General features: G+C 40.6%; 1 protein-coding gene across 5 annotated transcripts in view; it reads right to left on the bottom strand.

The window, feature by feature from the left end:
* Positions 1–851: 851 nt before the first annotated feature.
* inpp4b (inositol polyphosphate-4-phosphatase type II B) overlaps positions 852–19,906 on the bottom strand; it is a 784,892-nt gene continuing 765,837 nt past the window's right edge. For 3 of the 5 annotated variants that reach the window (XM_067993776.1, XM_067993804.1, XM_067993812.1), the window contains exons 25-26: positions 16,619–16,688; positions 852–2,418 (exon numbers count right to left, since the gene is read on the bottom strand). In XM_067993776.1, the coding sequence (XP_067849877.1) occupies positions 2,236–2,418; positions 16,619–16,688 (253 nt within the window). In that variant the 3' untranslated portion in view covers positions 852–2,235. Of the gene's footprint in view, positions 2,419–4,413; positions 4,621–16,618; positions 16,689–19,906 lie in introns of those variants that run through there. The other 2 variants (XM_067993795.1, XM_067993786.1) reach the window with 2 other exon arrangements.

Below are 19,906 nucleotides of genomic sequence, written 5' to 3'. Positions count from 1 at the left end.
GCAGCTGACATAGCTTGGTAACAACCTCCTTGGTGAAGCGAAAACACCTCCTATATTGTTCGGCAGTGAAGTTGAGATAGGAGAATTGCTTCCTGAAGACCCTCTGTGGATATGGCCTCCTGTTGAGTGCCCTTCTCCTCCTCCCTCTTCTGGCAGCTTTTCCTGCTCTGTGGCGTCTTCCTTGGTGTCCCAACTGTGCTCTAAACCCAGAGGCAGCCGTACCAGACCACCCATGTTTGTAATCTGTGAGGCAAACAACAACAACAGTGCAAAAGCAGCCAAACCTCTCTCAATGTAGAGAAAGTGAACTCCGAAGAGTGGTGGAACACAGTAAAAAATGCCGAGAAGTCAATTAGTAGCCAGAAGTAGTGAACCAACAACTAACCTGTAAGTACTGCATGATCCCTTTAAATATCGCTGACAAGTGGGCCTTCGTGCCGGTTAGCGTCCCGTTGCGCTGAGTGAGGTCAGCACTTGGCACCCAATTAGCTGGGGTGGTGTAAAATGTTGAGTGTGTCCTAAACGCAACAGATTAACATCATCTGCATAATTATCTGGTTGCTTTAAATCCTGCCGGCATGTGAACCGAACACGAGTGCCAGCTACTACACCAAAATGGCAGGCTATGCGCTTCCGCTTGGAAGTGTGCACGCATCGATCCCACCAATTTGCATCCTTAGGTGGCCACATAACACCGGAAAAACGTGTGCTATGCAGCCCAATTTCTAGGCCTATATCTCTATTCTGTCACCAATAACTATTCATGGAGCCATTTCAATAAATGGTTCAGAATATATTCTTAACCTTCTAATCCACACTGACTATTACAACAGAGTGCTCTTAGAAGTTGGTTCATGTAGAAAACTGGGTTTATTTGGACACACAATTAAATTCACTAAATTTGTGCTCTTTACTGTTGCTATTGTTCCAATGATCATATGGACATAGACTGAAGCACCAGTTTTACAAGAACATTTTAAGACAAACATTTAATCTTTATACATGCAGAAAAATAACATTTCTTCTTTAAGTCAATGTTGTGTAATTGTTTGTGATGAATAGATTATTCAGATTGGATACAGATACAGCCTCTTACCAGCTCCAACTTTGTACCTACCCGTTCTTTATTTCCCCAGAGCTTCCACCAATTTATCTCTCCTGTCCTGAACATGTTGGATTCTTGCTGAAGTGTCATTATTCATTTCAGCTTAGATCTTTACCTTTGCGGCTAATGCAGCCATAATAATTATCAGTCGGTTTAACTGCTCGAGGACCACAAGAAATCTAATACCTAAAGGGTTATTTTAAAAAATTATAAGGTGTCATTTATTTTACAAATATCATGAATTAAAAGTCCTGTGTTCTGTACATTTGCCTAGTTCTACTTCATAATATTCACCATTACAATAGTGCAGTGTTTTGCTTTTTTTTAAAAACAGATGTTATATAACAGAGATGTGCACATTTTGAAAATTGAAATGGTCTTTACTGCATTCAAATAGTTATGTCTATATTTTCAGAAAAAGAGAGCACATTGAATTCCTGTAGCTCTTACTCTTGTTTTTTTTGGGTGAATGTGCTGCAGACACTTCTGATGTCGATGTCCAAGCATTAGCACCCAACTGATAGTCTGATCAGAGCCAGAAACACTTTTTATACTCGTTCCTTTACAAGAGTACATTCTGTTGATTACTGAACAGTAAAATGTTTTGACACGAACACCACCAGTAAATACAGTAATTTCTTCAAGTTACATATTACCTGTAGTGCACTTGAGCTGTGTATATCTTTTAATCACTGTGCACATCTAGCAGTATGTATTTACTTACAGTAACAATTACTTTTAAATATCACGTATTAACTTTAAACGGCAACCACGAGAAGTGATGATGCAGCTGTGGACAATAATCTGTTGTAACAAGCGCTTCCTGTTTCAAGAGCAACTATTCAAAGATTACCCATTTAATGCCTTTTTTAACATAGTTATTACTTTTTGGATAGAATTGCATCAACACATTTTACTGTGGTGTTCTTTATGCAACATTAACAAGGAACAATGGCTGTGTCCTATTTCCCAAAATTAAAAAAATGAAAAGGTCTATGTAGTTTCTGTGATTTGCTTTGACATGAATAAGAAGATTGCCAAAATTTGCAATTTAGTTGGATTTGTCCTCAGCAGATAAATCACTCAGTCAAAAAACAGATAAATTACTCACTCTCTCTATTTGAAGCTAATTAAAACCTGAATAATTTTGTATGTCGTCTGTTTACAAAAGAAATTAAGTTTAAGTGTCTGCTTTTCCATATGTTCCATCTGGCGGCCTGTAGTATTTTGGGAATGCCATCAGCTGAATCGCGTTGAATGCATACTTCCTGCATTTGATATTCTTCTGTGCATTTTCTATCCGACATCCTTCTCTGGTAAAAAGGAAAAAAAAAGTACACCTCATAATACCACCAGAAAAGGAAAAAATGGTTTTATTTATTAAACATTTGCTGCAACGTTTTCAATAAGTAAAAATAACTAGGTAATCATCTACATTTATTTAACACAGGTGATGATACATCTTACACAAGTCAATCTGTAGGGCAGGCCAAAGTAATTAATTGTTCATTGAAGTGGAATTAATATACATAATCATCCATTACATGATTTAGTTTTGCAAAGAAAAGTTGCATTTATCTAAATGGTCACAGTTGCTTTGTTTATAATTCAAACCAACAAAAATCAAAATTGCACATTGTATGCTTGTTCAAACACTATGACGTAGACTTTCTGCCCAATCACCCACCCACCACTGCGGATATTTTAGCAGTTCTGGCACAGGAGAGAATAAGTTTGCGGGGATGTACTCTACTATGGTTGGTAGAAATTTCCCTCTCACCAAGAGATGGACCCAAGCCAATGCAAGGAAAACAGAACATCTAAGTATATGTCTCTGCCTTTAATCTTTAGGTGGATTTGCTTTGCTGATGGAATGACATTGTGGTTTATCTCAGCAGTAGCACTATCAGTGTATTTCAAATACTCTGACATTCCCATGATCATACTGGATTTGGATGTGTGGGATCTGGGGTCATTTTGGTTTCTCTCCTGGTTTCACCTGAAGCAATTTCAAAGTTCAGGGCAGCTACACGTGCATGAACAGCAAACCTGCTCAAATATCATACCAATTATAAATTGCACTGAAAATTAGCCTGTCACCAGAAATAATGGCAGCCTATGAAGTGATGTTGTACATTGCAGCACTTTGTAAAAACATATGCAATGTATGTTGGATAATAACATCATTATGTTAATACATACGATGATACCATTTTGCAATCACATAAATGTCACAATTTGCACAGCCAATGCTGCTGATTCATGGAAAACTTAGCGCTGCGTTCCTGAGGCGTTTGCACCAGATGCCATTTTAACTGCCAGGTTTCCAGCAGCGCGGGGCTGCCTGCAGTAGGCATCAATATTTAAATGCCGCAGTCCGATCACGTCATTTAAATATTCATATCTGGTAACATCATTTGAATTCCTTCGGGCCTCCCATGCCCCAGACTCTTCTCTTCTCATTCCTGCGACTGCGATTGACCGGACTCCCCCATCGCTCACTTCCTGCCCGATTTCCCGCTCCTGCCCACCAGTCATCTCATCATTAACGCCGGCTTAGGCGGGAGTCCGATTTGAAAGATTAAAATGAAGCCTAGGAGTTTAAATGGCCCAGGCATCATGCCTGTGGGGCCATGCGAGCCAGTCACGTACTTCGGTCCCCGCATGCTGCACTTACGCCCTCAGTTAAAATCGGGGATCAGGTTTCAGCAAGAAGCCATTCAAGTGTATGATGAACAGGCCAAGTCCGGTAACATTGCACTGTCTGGGAATGGGATGTGATTCTTTTTAAATCATTAAATTTAATATACAAAACAGGCTTTGTATCTGTTTTCATGTATATCAAATTGAATATATAAATTATTTGCAAAGTTTTCCGGCGTGTGTTTATATAAAATCCAGTTTTGTTTCTCATTTCTAAAGCTATTAGCATGTGTTATTTTCAATGAACCATTTTTTACTTAGGTCTGCCCTCGATAGATTTCTGACCAAAAATATAGCATGACTTTATACATTTACATGTTTTTTTAATATTTTGCTATTTTAAGAAAACAAAGATATCTTTTACAATTACAGTATTCACCATTTAGAATAACTGACCAGGATTTTATGTAACACAATGTATAACTCTGCCCAGAAGCAACAAATTGCTACAGAATAAGCAATGAAATCATTAATACAAAGACAGTGAAATAAATTAAGTAGTTCAGAACAGTCTTCCAAACAAAGGGGCATAATTACTTTAGACTTACAAACATGTTAGTTCTGTTACAAACCAAGTTATATATATCTACATGAATACATTGTAGGGTGTTAGTTACAAAAAGGTGTAGTAAACAAGTGCATTTTATTGATATTTGGCCAAGAGTAAAGCAAGACTTAAAATCAGCCACACTACCAACAAGTGTGAACTGACAAGCAGCAAGGCGACAGGATAGAAGTGACTTGAAGTTGGTCTGTTATCAGAGTCTGCCTCAGGATCATCCGTGTCATTCACTGTTCCCTTGGCATAACTGCTGTTAGTCAGTGAGGAAGGCCAGTAACGCACAGCAAAAAGTGAAAAGAAAACAACGTTACTTCAAGGTTATTCAAATTAATTAGAAACGGTCATTATGTTACAGGAAAGACAGGCACCACATGCAAGGCACAGGCAGAAAAACAAAAGCTTGAAAAGGACATGAAGACTGTGAAGGAAAATGGATTTGGAGATTAAACTGAGAATGGGAAATATAAAAAAAACATGATAACTAGCTTCTTTGTCAAACGAAAAGCACCTTATAATCAGGAGTACCTGATCTGAAATCCCAATGGTTTGAAGTGTAGGCATATCAAAAGGTAGCAATTAACATAAAAGACATTTTGAGGTCGGGGCCTAATTTTACATGCAGCCGGGCGAGCTGCGGGCCACTAAGTGGGGGTCCTGTGGCAGTTTGCCGGTTGTGTGAAGGCAGATAATCAGCCGACTCCCAATGGTGGGGGGGCTTTACACAGGCCGGCAATGGGCTGTAGTTTTTTTGTGGGCCCAGGAGGAGCATTCCTGAGTTCCAGAAGTTAGGATTACGGCTTTGCACTGAAAGTGAACTGGAGTGGGGACAAAGCACGGAATGTGGATCAGAATTGGAAAAGTAGAGGACACGTGCTGTCACATAGCAGTGGAGGAGGTTGTAGAGATGCTAGACCATGGGGGGATTTATAAATGTAGATGAGAATTTTGAACTCAATGCATTAGGAAATGGGAGTCAATGGTAGTCGGCGAGGACAGGGGAGATAGACTAGTGGGACTTAGTTTGGTAAGGATGTGGACAGTAGAATTGTAGGCAAATTGGAATTTATGTAGCATGAAGCTTGGTAGCCCTATGAAGAGAATAGTGGAGAAATCAACCTGGATGGTGGTGAGATAAGGCAGAGGTCGAAATAGATGGTCATAGGGATGGACAGGATATGGGGTTTGAAGCTCAACCCAGGGTCACACAAAACATTGAAGCTGGGTACCCTCTGGTTCAGCCAGGGTGGGGGTGAATTCAGGGGCTAGAGAGCTGAACAGGATGGTTATGGCAGGGGTGTCCAACCTTTTAGAGCAGGGGGCTTAATTCACGTGCCACAGCTAGTAAATGGGCCGCAATGATTGAAATTGCTTTTGGATCAGAGAGAATCAGGTCACGGGAGAGCATTTCCATATCTTGATTTTCAAAAAGCATTTGACAAAGTGCTGCATAATAAGTTACTAAATAAAGTTGAGTCCTGTGTGATTGGTGGGCAAATTTTGGGTTGGATAAGGAATTGGCTGCATTTTCATAGACAGAAAGTAGCTATTAATGGTAGTGGCGCTGACTAGTCATTAGTGCAGTCCTGCAGAGATCGGTGTTAGGGCTCTTTACTATCTTTATCAATGATCTGGATGGAGATGTTAGGGGAACTGCACCCAAGTTTGCAGATGATACAAAGACGTGTGGGTGTAAGGACCTTAGGTGAGAAAAATAGATTACAGTGAGATCTTGATGTAATGGGGGAATGGACCCATATCTGGCAGATATCTATTAATATGGATAAATGTAGCATAATGCAATTTGATAGAGGCAACTCCAAGCATGTGTAACCTATGCAGGATCACATGCTCAGGGCTACTGAGCTGGATAAGGACTTGGTTGCTGTAGTGCATGAGTCATTGAAGATCCATGACCAGCACTGTGAGGCTATTGCAAAAGCAAGTAGGCTGTTTGGTGTTTAAGTGTCCTGGCAATACATCCTAACAAGAAATACAATACTTTCTCTGTTTAAGGCCTTGGTCAGGCCTCATCTGGAATACTGTTCAGTTTTGGTCTCCTCACATAGAGGCCCTGGAAAAGTTTCAGAAGAGGGCCACTATGTTGACACCTAGTTTAAGGGCCCTCAGTTAGCATGACAGGCTAAAAGAGCTGAGGCTTTTTACTCTAAAAAAGCTTACATTTTGAGGAGATTTGATTGAAGTCTTTAAAAAAAAATGAAATGATTAGACTTGGTCCAAGTGAATAGGCTATTCAAGCTCGATAGGTTATGGAGGACATGAGGACATAGGTACAACATAGCAACATCGGAACTGCTAGACTAAAAAAGACCAAGGTCCATTTAGTTCGCCTTCCACCATCCTGGTAGTCACATGCTACAACAATAATGGAGCTGTTGTCCAATCATATGAATCAATCTTTATCAACTAGTCAACAATAGACCCAGACATGACGCAAGGAAAACCCCAGTGGTACAGAAGTTTGGGAACCATAAGTCCAAAGTTACATAAGCCTAAAACTAGGCTAGATGCTAGGAGGTACTTGTTTTTGCAGAGAGTTGTTGATTACTGGAACAAGTTACCAGCACATGCTGTAAGTGCGTATTTGCTGCAAACATTCATAAGTGTGCTGGACAAGTTCCTGTGAGTGGCCAACATAGAGGGTCATTGGGAGATGTTGTTGATGATATGTCATCTAGTCACTGTTTTTTTTTGCTGGAACTTGTTTTATGGCCTTTGGGGGTCGGAGAGGAATTTCCCAGAGTTTTTTGCAAAATTGGCCTAAGGCTTTTTCTCTGGGCTTTTTATTGCCTCTTTTAGAAGGTTGTGTAGCTGTGCAGGTGGAGGGCGGGGATGGTGGACAGAAGTTACACCATGCCAGTATAGAAAAGGCTTAATGGACCAACTAGTCTTTACCCATTTTTCTTTTTTATATGTTCCCCCGATCTCTCACTAACTTCAGTGCAATATTGGTGGAAGCCCTGGGGAAAAGGCATAAACAGTCATTTTTAGCTGGTTATGTCATTTCTCTGGAAGTTCCATTGATCTTCCACTGAACCAATGATATTAGATTGGTAGAATTCCCGCAGAAATTCCAAGCTCATCCAATACCACATTTAGAATAGAACATTTTCACATTCATTGGGAAAGAATTTCTCACACTGTCATATAGTTCAATTTTCCCACAGACATTTCCTGCGAACTGCAATAATAATGGCCTCTATGCAACCAGCAGACAGGATTACATGAAACCCGTCTTACCTCAATTTCTCCAACATTCCTGATTAAACAAACAAACACAGAAAATAGAAGGAACAGTAAGCCATTCAGCCCTTCGGGCCTGCTCCGCCATTCAAAATGATCATGGCTGATTGTCCAACTCCGTACCCTGTTCCTGCTTTTTCCCCATATCCCTTGATCCCTTCAGCATTAAGAAATATATCTATCGCCTTCTTGAATACATCTAATGACTTGGCCTCCACTGCCTTCTGTGGTAGAGAATTCCACAGGTTCACCACCCTCTGAGCGAAGAAATTTCTCCTCATCTCGGTTCTAAATGGCATACCTCGTATCCTGAGACTGTGACCCCTGGTTCTGGACTCCCCAGCCATCGGGAACATCCTCCCTGCATCTAGTCTTTCTAGTCCTGTTAGAATTTTATATGTTTCGATGAAATCACCTCTCATTCTTCTAAACTCGAGTGAATATAGGCCTAGTCGACCTAATCTCTCCTCATACGTCAGTCCTGCCATCCCAGGAATCAGTCTGGTAAACCTTCGTTGTACTACCTCCATGGCAAGGGCATCATTCCTCGGATAAGGAGACCAAAAATGCACACAATACTCCAGATGTGGTCTCACCAAGGCCCTGTACAACTGCAGTAAGACATCCCTGCTCCTGTACTCAAATCCTCTTGCAATGAAGGCCAACATACCATTACCTTCCTAACTGCTTGCTGCACCTGAATGCTCGCTTTCAGTGACTGGTGTACAAGGACACCCAGGTCTCGTTGCACCTCCCCTTTTCCCAATCTATCACCATTCAGATAATAATCTGCCTTTCTGTTTTTACAACCAAAGTGGATAACCTCACATTTATCCACGTTATACTGCATCTGCCATGTTCTTGCCCACTCACCCAACTTGTTTAAATCTCATTGGAGCCTCTTTGCATCCTCCTCACAGCTCACATTCCACCCCAGCTTTGTGTCGTCTGCAAACTTGGAAATGTTACATTTAGTTCCCTCATACAAATCATTGATATATATTGTGAATAGCGGGGGCCCAAGCACTGATCCCTGCTGTACCCCACTAGTCATTGCCTGCCACCCGAAAAGAGACCCGTTTATTCCTACTCTCTGTTTCCTGTCTGTCAACCAATTCTCAATCCATGCCAGTATATTCCCCCCAATCCCATGTGCTTTAATTTTGCACACTAACCTCTTGTGTGGGACCTTATCAAAAGCCTTCTGAAAATCCAAATACACCACATCCACTGGTTCTCCCCTATCTATTCTGCCTCAGTGCTCACCTGCAAGCTGCATTCATATCCAAGCCTTGCACGTCGATTCAATGCAATTCACACTTTCCACCAGCAGGGGGAGCCCCAATCTCTTAAAGGGAGGATGTCTTGTAAAATCTCTTAAAGGTAGACAGTACATGTTTTTTGCTAAAAATAACAGTCTGCTGTCTGCACAGTGTCTGAATGGAGATCAGACATTGCACATGTAAAACACAGATGCAGGTCCTATCTTAATGTTTAGACACTGACTAATTATGTTTAAAACACTGAATAAAGGTTGCGCACTACTAAATCCAATCTGCATGCCAGACCTCACCAACCTGCCGATCTGAGTTTGTACCAGGCCTGCAGGAGTACGTGCACCAAGATTCTCTGCTGATACACTGGAGGGCTTGGTGCAAGAGGTGGACAGAAGGAGGGACATCCTATGTCAGCAAGGTGGGGAGGGGTGCAAGAGACCTGCCAGACATATACCCAAAAGGCAGTGGAAGACGAAGTCAATGCCACAATTCACAATGATTGTCAAGATATTCTCTATGTTCCTCCAAATCTAGGAGCTGGGTTTGAATCCTGACTTAGACAGATGGGATGGAAGTCTCATAACTTTATTCAGAAATAATTTGACAGCATAATTTTAAAATCTCATCACTTGATGGCTTGCTAATGTGTTATTAAAATAAATTTAAAAATTAAAACATTGGCATTTAGGCAACTCAGTGGTGCAATGCTTTCCTGAACAGATCTGCTGCTAAGACACCCCTTTCCATTCCTTACATAGTGAGCTGCTTATTCGGGTGGGATAGCAATCAGACAACTCTGCAGATTGGGGATTGAACCTGAAATAGTGTCAATTAACCACTCCTGACTTCCACCCTATCAGACCTTCCCCTTTGTTCTTTCCTCCCAACCCCGCTCCCCCTCCCCACCACCCCGTTCCCCTGGCTCTGTACTTGCTTATAAACTGTTAATCTCTAACATCTTCCAGTTCTGACGAAAGGTCATCGACCTGAAATGTTAACTCTGATCCTCTCTCCACAGATGCTGCCTGACCTGCTGAGTGTTTTAAGCATTTTCTGTTTCTATTTTATATTAAATGAAACTGAATTTGTTAAGTATTCTAAGTGTTTCAACATTATCATTTTAAAACAGAACTCTCCAAATTACTTAATGGTTGAATGTATTTCTTGGTAAGGTACTAAGACCTAAAGAGTGGGGATATTTCAGGTTCAATCCCCAATCTGCAGAGTTAGCTGATCTCAACCCGGGGCAACATTAGAAGTGTGACAATTGACATTAGTGTCCTTGGGTAAAGGTGGGGGGGGGGGGGGGGGGGGGGGGGGGAGTGACAGCTAGTTTTTCTTCTGCTTATTGAGGAGTGCACGAATCAATGTCAGAGTAGGACAGGATCAGGCTAGGCTGTGATGCCTGCAAAGTTGAAGAGCCTCATAGCACTCACTGACTAGGTTCACACATGAAGAATAACTAGTTCATCGAGATACTAGAAGGTAGGTGAGCCCATGTAACTCTACAATCGGTATGAGTCAGTGCCTTCAGGATAAGAAAACTGAAAGGGGGAGAAAGTATTAATAAGGAATACTTGCTTGAATTTTTAAAAATCTATTAAAATTAAGGATACTAATTTACTATAGTGTACAATGAGTTTGATTAGCCGTAATCCAATTTGCAATGCACATAAGTCCACAGGTCTAAGATCTGAAAATTCATATTCAGATGATATATAAGAGTTGACTAAATACCTCATCAGTAAAATATTCAAGCTGAAAAAAGTAATAGTTAAGTTTGACCAAATCCACTCAGTTGTTTCCAAGCTCAGTTGTGACAGGTTAAAGACACTTTTATATTGCTGTTGGGAAGTGCCAAACTCAAGTGGAGTCCCACAACCTCAGGGCCACGGTGCTCCCCTGCTATCTGTTGTAAGGCCAATAGAAGAACTACTTGTTTCTCATACCTGCAACCAATTATCAGCACCTATGAAAAGTCAGGTCCTAACCACCATCAGATAAGCAACAACAAATTGCATTTCTATAATGTCTTTAAAGTAGTAAAACATCCCTAAGCACTTCACATGAGTGTAATCAAACAAAAATTGACACTGATCCAAAGGAGGAGATATTCAGACAAGTGACTATAAGCTTGGTCCAAGAGGTAGGTTTTACAAATTACTATTATGTTTGCCTTGGCAGAAGCTTTGCTCATACCCTTACATGGAGCCTTTGTCACTTTTTTTAGTTGGATAAGTTTCCAAGTGCTTTTCTAGTTTAGTGTGTAATTATGTGGCGAGTATAGTTGTTGATGGTAGGCCAGATATGATATTCATATCTGGTAGGCCAGATATTCATATCTGCCAGTATAGAAAACTAGCAAAAGTTGTCCAACAGTTTGAAATAAGCTGACAAAGTATCAAAAAGCTGACATCTCAAAAATGGTACTGGATATATGCCTGCAAGCTCTCTTTTCTTTCTCTCCCTGCCTCCTTCCTTCTCTTTGGTTCAGTGTCAGCACTCTCATCTCAGTCAGGAGGCTGTGGGTTCAAGTCCCACTCCAGGACTTGAGCATATAATCTATGCTGACACTTCAGTGCAATATTAAAAACAAGTAATTACACTGAAAGTACAGTGGGATGCAGATTTTAACTTAAGCTTTAGGTATACCCAATACAGCTTCATTTGTATTAGAGGAAAAAACATACCTCCCTCAGAAAAATTTGATTTTTGGCAATTTTTTTGGTGCATTTTCTAGTATTTTGGAATCTGAGCATTACATTTTTTTCCATCTGAAAAAGGTACATTTGCTCAATTTATTGAAAACTCCCCTTTATTTGCTATTTGGGAATGAATTATTTTTCTTCAGATTTTAAAATTTGATTCTCCCAGCAGTATAAATAACCCATTACTGGGAGAAAGGGTTTTTAAATTAACATTTGCCTAATAGTGAATAAGGTGATTCAAATCTAGTCTACTGATCATGGGATCATTCTAGGTCAGGGCTGTTGGCAGCAAATTAAAAATTTTATACACTCCCTTCAAATGCTGATCCCCATCCCTGCTGCAAATAGGGGAGGTGGAAGGGCAGTGATGGAGAGCATCCTTCCCTGAAAATGTTTTACATTAAAAATGGTGCATTCTGGTTCATTTTAAACACCTTTGTATGTCACAATTTTTAATCTAAATAAAAAGAAAAACAAAATGGCATTTAGGTTTTTGCCAATCACTTCCCCCAAAGTTAGTTCAATAGTCACTTCCCTGCCAGTTCACGGACACACCTTCTAGACCTGTACCCATTCAAAGACACATGCTGGCAATCATCTCCCTCTCCCGCCTCAATCTGACACTCCTCCACGTCACCCCAGTTCAAGCTAGCATTCTTCTCCTCCTTCTGAATTCAAGCTAGCATTCTTTCACCTTCTGACTCACCCATTCAAATTAGTATTCTTCTCCTTTCCCCCCTTTCAAGCCACCAGTCTTCTCCCTTTCCCCTTCAATTCAACCCAGCAATATTGTTCCATCTCCCATTCAAGTTGACACTTTTCTTCTAACGCAAGTTTCATGCTGGCATTACTCTTTAGTTCATACTTGCATTCTCCTTCCCCCCTCCCCCCAGTTCGTGGGCATGCTACTCCTCCCCCCCCCCCACAATCATGCATGCACTTTCCTTCTCCCTCCACATCTCAATTAATGCTGACAACCTCCCTTATTTACTTGAAAAGGTAAAATTTGCAGGGCTATGGGGAAAGAGTGGGGGAGTGGGACTAATTGGATAGCTCTTTCAAACAGCAGGCACAGGCACAGGCAGGATGGGCCGAATGGTCTTTCAATGCTGTAAGATTCTATGATTCTTCCTTCTCTCCTCAGTTAATGCTGGCATTATCCTTTCTTGCTCCCCCCACCCCAAGTTAACACTGGCACTCTTATTCCTTCCCAACAGCTGCAAGCACTGTTAACAATTTCTCCTCTCTTCCTCCTCCCCCCCCAAAGTGCTGCTCTAGGGCTTTTTGCTTTCCGCTCCACTGCTCTCCCCTCTCCTCCCACCACAGAACACTGCTGCAGAGCTCCTACCTAGTGTTGCTGTTGTAGATGATTCCCATTGCTGCACACAGAGCTGAAATCACTGATCTCGTGAGAATTCCTGCCCACATTGTACAGTGACATTCAATTGTTTGCAGCAGCGACAGGAGGCAGGGGTCCAAGAACAGCACTTTCAAGGGAGGAAACTGGTTCATGGTCATTTTCATCTGAGAACACGGATATAGACAGTGCACCCAAAATGTGAATGATTGTTGTGTTATGGATATTGAAGAACTTCTAATTCAACCTCAGTAAGATTGAGTCATTGTTTATGGTGACTCAATTAAAATGGGTTGAGGGTCGGGGGAGGGGGGTTTCCTAGCTGTCACCTCATCAGCAGGATTCACTGCCTCGCTGCAGTTTGGAATAGAGTTCAGACGTTTGCCTGCATCAAGTTTCTTTGGGGTCACTATGTCATGGAATTTAAACATACATTATTATATGTTGCATTTATAGTACCAGAGCAACACAAAAACAAATGTGCATGCACAAATTCATGCATGTGCAGGTGCTTTAACACAATCTGTGACTTTATTTTCTGGCTGTGATACCTTCGCAAATGGGAGAACTGCATTTGGTGGCCAAAAAATGAGGCTACCACTGCCCTCATTTACATTACTCCGAGAGACACTAGTGAAAAACAACTCCTTAGATGGGTCTCTGAGCTTCCTGAGGTAGCAGCAACAACAATTTGAATTTATATAGCGCCTTTAACGTAGTAGAACGACCCAAGGCGCTTCACAAGAGCATTATCAAACAAAATTTGACACTGAACCACATAAGGAGATATTAGGACAGGTGAGGTAGGTTTTAAGGAGCGTTTTAAAGGAGGAGAGAGAGGTAGAGAGGCGGAGAGGTTTAGGAAGGGAATTCGAGAGCTTAGGGCCTAGGCAGCTGAAGGCGCAGCCGCCAATGGTGGAGCAATTAAAATCTATACAAGTTTAACATAACTTTTCTGCTTTTCAATTCTTTCCCTTAGAAGTGAACCCCAGTGCTCGGTTTGCTTTTTTTATGGCCTTATTAACCTGTGTCGCTACTTTTAGTGATTTGTGTATCTGTACCCATAGATCCCTTTGTTCCTCTACCCCATTTAGACTCTTGTTTTCCCAGGAGCATGTGACCTCCTTATTATTCCTATCAAAATGCACCACCTCACACTTATCTATATTGAAATTCATTTGCCAAGTACATGCCCATTCTGCAAGTTTATTAATGCCTTCTTGTAATTTTTACAGTCTTCCTCCGTATTGACTATATCCCTCATCTTGATGTCTACCGCAAATTTTGAGATTGTACTTCCGATTCCTGAGTCTAAATTGTTTATGTAATTGGTGAACATCAGTGGTCCCAGCTCTGATCCCTATGGAACGCCACTTCCTACCTTTTGCCAGTCTGAATAACTACCTTTAACCCCTACTCTCTGTTTTCTGTTTTGTAGCCAATTTTTTATCCACACTGCTACTTGTCACCTGAGTCTACATGCCCTGCCTTAGTCATGAGTCTATGTGGTACCTTATCGAAGGCCTTTTGAAAATCCAAATACATTACATCTACCGCATTACCCTTGTCTACTCTTTGTTACTTCTTCAAAGAATTCAATAAGGTTGATCAAGCAGGACCTTCCCTTTTGAAATCCATGCTGACAATTCTTTACTATATTTTTGGTCGTTAATCATGCAGTTAGTGGACATCAGGTGACGACAAAGTCAGGCTTGAATGTGATGTGCTACGGTTGAATCGGCTGCTAATGTGGACTGTCTAGTTTCACACCTTGGGCAAGATATTGACCTTCTCTCCAGCTGATTAAGCAGAGATAGGGGATTGAATCTAGAACCTTCCTGGTTTATAAGGTTCAATACCAGACTGGATGGTATTTTTATCAAATGAGCCATTAGGGAGACACCATGGGTTAGGTCTGTTTATTCACTGGTGATGGTTCTCAGGGCAGTTGATGACTGCCAATACTGTGAGTTCTTGTCACTGGCATATGAAACATCCACAGTGAAGAATTAATGATTGCTATACAACCTGTATAACTCTACAGACAAATAATGTACAGTTGGTTGCTGGGAAAAAAGTAGGGCCAATACAATGGACAGTGTAAATAATACATTATATATGAAATTTGATACATGCATTTTATTCAAAATTCATTCTAAGTGCCTGCAGTATCTGTTACTATTGTAGGTAATGTGCTAGGTATTTTCAAGGCTTCACACTGTATGTGATTTTATAGTTATAATGTGAGTCTGAGATTGTGGAATCTAGCAAACGGGTTCCCACAACTCACTCAAAATGCTTTTGGAAAAATATTTTCAGATGCCATTTTTTTCCTAAGTAACTGAATAAGGGTTTAAATAAAACGTTCAAAAATACATATTTCACAATAACATAATTGACAATAACATGATTACATTTATTCATTGAATTATCTCGTGCGTCCTTAATGCCTTCATTAAAGTTCTTTTTGAAGGCCTCCGCCTCTCACAAAAAACAGGGCTTAAAATTGATATTTTTGTCCTGAACTATGACTCCTTGAGCTGAATGTGAATTGTGCAATGCACCGAATTTTCCAGGATGCATCAGTACCTTGCAATAGGCTGCATTGGTAAAATTTCTCTTTACCTGCTAACACTTTCTGCTCAGTAACTTTCCTTCAAAAATTTATATTGAGTGTTTTTATTTTAAAAAGAAATAGAGGCTGTGAGTGAGAGAGAAAACAAAAATGGAAGTTTTCTAATATTGTTTTTGTTTTTAAAAAAGTTTACAGAACACAAAAGTGCATTAAACTAAGGGAGGTAAGAGAGAGACTGTGGTTAGACAGAAAGAGAGAGAGTTTGCTTGCTTCATTTAATGTTACTTTAATTTTCAAAAAATATACCAGTTGAATTTTGAAGCCAACTGACAGTTGAGACAGAGGTTCGAATGTATAATGAGAGAGGAAAAAAATGAGACAAACAGGCAGTTTTCTTTGTCATTCCAATTAGACGTCTTTTTTAAAACAAAATTCAAAGCAACAAACCGCTCTAAGGGAAACAGATAGTGTGGGAGCGTAGTGGGAAATTGTTTGAAGGTAAGGGAATCTCTGGGCTCTCAGCACCAACCCTTGGGGGAAGTGAGTGGGAGTGGGGCAGACTAAATAGAGGGTTAAGGTTGAGGTGAGTGGAAAAAGGAGAAGGGTAGGATACAGGAGTTTAGTGGATTGTTCAAAGAGGAAGAGATAAAGGTACTAATGGGAATGAGAGGGTAACAGGAAGGGGAAGGGGAATGGACAGTTGGAAAAAGGAATGGGTAATGAAAGGTGAAGAGATAGGGAATGTGATGGGAATGAGGTGGTGCGAGGAAGTATGTGATTGGGGAAGGGAGCCGCTAAAGGCCACATTCTCCTAACAACCTTCACCCCAAATGTAGCCAGCAGTTGTTGGTGGTTCCTTTCCCTACCACATCATGCTATACCACAACCACCTTCCCTTAAGAAAAAAGAGAGACAAACATAAGAGGAAGAAAGAAAAGGAAAAGAAAAGTTAAGAGGAGAGAAGCAACAGCAAAGAGAAAGTGAGAGACAGAAGAAGAGAGGCAAGACAAAGAGAGTAGCAAAATGAAGACATCAGAGACAGTTAAGAGTGTCCATATTCTCCAACTTACCATCTGCAACACCATGCGAAATCGACTAGTTACACATGAAGTGCCTACATTGTAATTCAGACAACCATGCCTGCAATAGATTTTACTATTATCAACAAATGCCCTCATTGATTTTAGTTTCTGTAGTATTTTAATCGAATCCTTTCTAGGTTTGTGAAGAGCCTATATATTATTAAAATATGTATGCCCTGTCATCTGTAAATATTCCTCGTGGACAGTTTCATGTTAATTTAATCCACACCTCTGTTACATTTGTAATTGCTTGTGATGCTTGTGGGTAGTGCTGCAATAGGGTTTTCTAATGTAGAGCACTCAGATCTTTGTCACATTTTTAAACAAAAATATCTGTGACTGTGCATGTCCCAAGTTTGGTTTGAGTGTGCCTGGAGTTCCACACTTTGGCAACTGGGTGGCTCAGGACAGCATTAATTGCTCAAGTTTCAGTATGTCATCCATCTTGGTAAAAGTAATAGAGGTAAGTCCTAACATTTCTTCTTAAGCCTGTTTTTGGGCAACTCTCTACCCCCATTTTTATTTCTGGACTCCTGGGCATGTACTCAGGCACTACTGCTGATAATATAGATATGGCTCACTGAGTTGCTGTCTGGTTATCTCCCACTTTCCCTCCTTGTTACCTGCTGCCCCCGATTATCCTGAGGCTGCTTCGGCGGTCACCTATGCAAGGCTCCGCTCTCCCGCCCTGCTATCCACTGCTGCCAATTATCCTGCTGCCACCTCGGGTGTTAGGTACTATAGGCTTTGCTCTCCTGCCACGCTATTCACCATCCCGATCATCCTACAGCCAGCACAGCCCCAATGTATACCAGACTCTCATGCTGTGCTTCTTCCGCTTTCAATTATCCTGCAGCCAACTTGGTCCTTACGTGCTCCAGGACCCACCTTGAGGCCCCGCTTCCTCCATCCCAATTATACATCAGCTGCCTTGGCTTTTATCCACATTGGCCCCTGCTATATAATAAATGTTAATATATAATCTATATGACATAATATCTATTCTGTAATATATAATAAATAGCTATCATTTTTGTGACTATTATTTAAAAAGATAGAACTTTAAAAATATATATAAAGTATATATAGTACATGCAGTGTGTGTGGCACTTCACAGAAAATAAACTTAGAAATCCCCCTTCCCCACTCCCCTCCTTTCACCATGTCTGTCATCCCCCACTGACTGCATCATCAGGTCTTGATAAGTCCCCCATATACCTCAAATAATAATAATCCCATTCCCAGTTTCTAACCATATTCTACCTTCCCACTTTGCCCTCCAGCATTTACCCCTGTTCTACCTTCTCTATTTCTGCGCAACCTTCCCCCTTGCCTCCGAATAAGTTCTACCTTCCCCCCTTGCACCCCCACCTCTAAAAATCCTCTACCTTCTACCTTGCAGTCTCTAACTCCATTTTATCTTCCCCAACTGGCTTCTAGCCTTCAGTGCCACTCTCTTCCCTCATCTGAATTCTAATTACACCCAGTCGTCTAACACCTCTGCTTCATCTAAATAGAAAATTGGGGGGTGAAATTTGACTTTGCCAGTAGTGCAAAACAGGCGAGAGTGAACTACAAGAGAAATGAAAATTGGACGTGGTGTAAAATGGACTGCTGATTCACTATTGCTCGTTTTGCACTACTGCTGAAGTCTAATTTCACCCCTTTGGTCTTGACTCCCCATGTGCAATACCATGAGAGATCAACTAGTAACAAAATAAATATATGATATGCCCTATATCAGCATGTAGAAATTGCTGATGCGTAAATAAGCACGGCATAATGTCTGCTGAAAATTCAACAGCACTTGTTCAACTAACAGGAATGAACAATTGTGAACCAGGAAGCTGTAATGAAAGAAATGATTCATGTTTGAAGTGCCGTGGTGGTAAACAAATGTTTGATAGATTGAACATGCTAGTGCTATGGTAGACTGCAGGTCATTTTTTGCAGAAATGCAACAATAGCAAAACAGCAAACAACAAACAGAATAGTGAATATAATACTACAACCCGAAGAAACAAGCATATATGGACAGCAGGAACACAAGTTATCCCTTTACCCTGTACTACCTATCAACCATCTTTCTCAAATCTTAGCAGGAACATAAGAAGTCAGTGATTATATTTTGTAGGACACCCAGTGTTAAACCAACCTAAGACAGAGCTGTTGACATCAGGGAAATTATAGCAGAGATATTTATGTTCAAAAGCAATGACACTGATAGCAACCTCATTTGAAGATATGATCTGTGTTTATGTTTAAGACTAAGATACATTAAAATAGATTGCGTTTTTATACCAAGGTGAAACTTGACAAGTTTATCTAAGGTTGGGTGGATTGGTAGGCAACAGGAAAAATATTTGGCTGCATTTAAGCATCACAATGCAGTGATACACTGACTTAAGTTTATAATTAAAATCAAAACATTATTTTGACCAGCAGCACTGATAATGATCCAAACCAGTTTTGCTGCATTCTACATAAATCTGCAGAATTTACGGGATGAAGCATCATTCATGAAAGGTTACAGCATTTCCTTCAAAGAAATGGAAGCATTTTTTACCAACAGGCATGAACAATAATATACTGCGGGAGCAGGGGGGGGGTTGCGGAGCAGGTGGGGAGAGGAAGAGAAGAAGTGTTCAGTCATGATGCTCTGGGCATCATGAATGTGGGGCAGGGTTGATGGTCCAGTTGCTCTATTCCTGCCTGTCACTCTTGGATGTTTGTATTAGCAACATAAAGTGTGATAAGTCAAAAAGTGTGTGAAAAACACCATCATGACATATAGTTAGGGTGGGGATTCTATTATTATTTCTACCCAAACCTCCCCTCCTTTATTATTACTTACTGTAACTTTTTTTGTACCCGGAGTATTTATATTATTGTTAATATTGTTTTGATTTTAATTATAAAATTAAGTCAGTGTATCACTGCGTCGCAATGCTTAAACAAAGCCAAATATTTTTCTTTCTGCCAACGAGTACTTTCAATACTGCAGTGAGAAAGAAAAGCTGTTATACCCAAACACAACAGCACACACATTACGAGAACTTTAATCAATATGCATTTACTTGCTGAAAATAAGCTGTACAATCAAATCTGCACAGTTTCTTTGACATTCTACAAAGATCGATACTGGTTGTTAACCCCTTTTCCATGATTATATTTATTTCTACCATGCTGCATACTATCTGATGCGAGTAGAATTGGTAGATGGCCTACTCGAGGCATCTGTCAATGTTGCTGTATAACCAGAAAATATGAACCATA

This window comes from Heptranchias perlo, chromosome 1 (assembly GCF_035084215.1).
Source record: "Heptranchias perlo isolate sHepPer1 chromosome 1, sHepPer1.hap1, whole genome shotgun sequence".
NCBI lineage: Eukaryota > Metazoa > Chordata > Chondrichthyes > Hexanchiformes > Hexanchidae > Heptranchias > Heptranchias perlo.
This window is presented reverse-complemented; position numbering and strand designations above follow the sequence as displayed.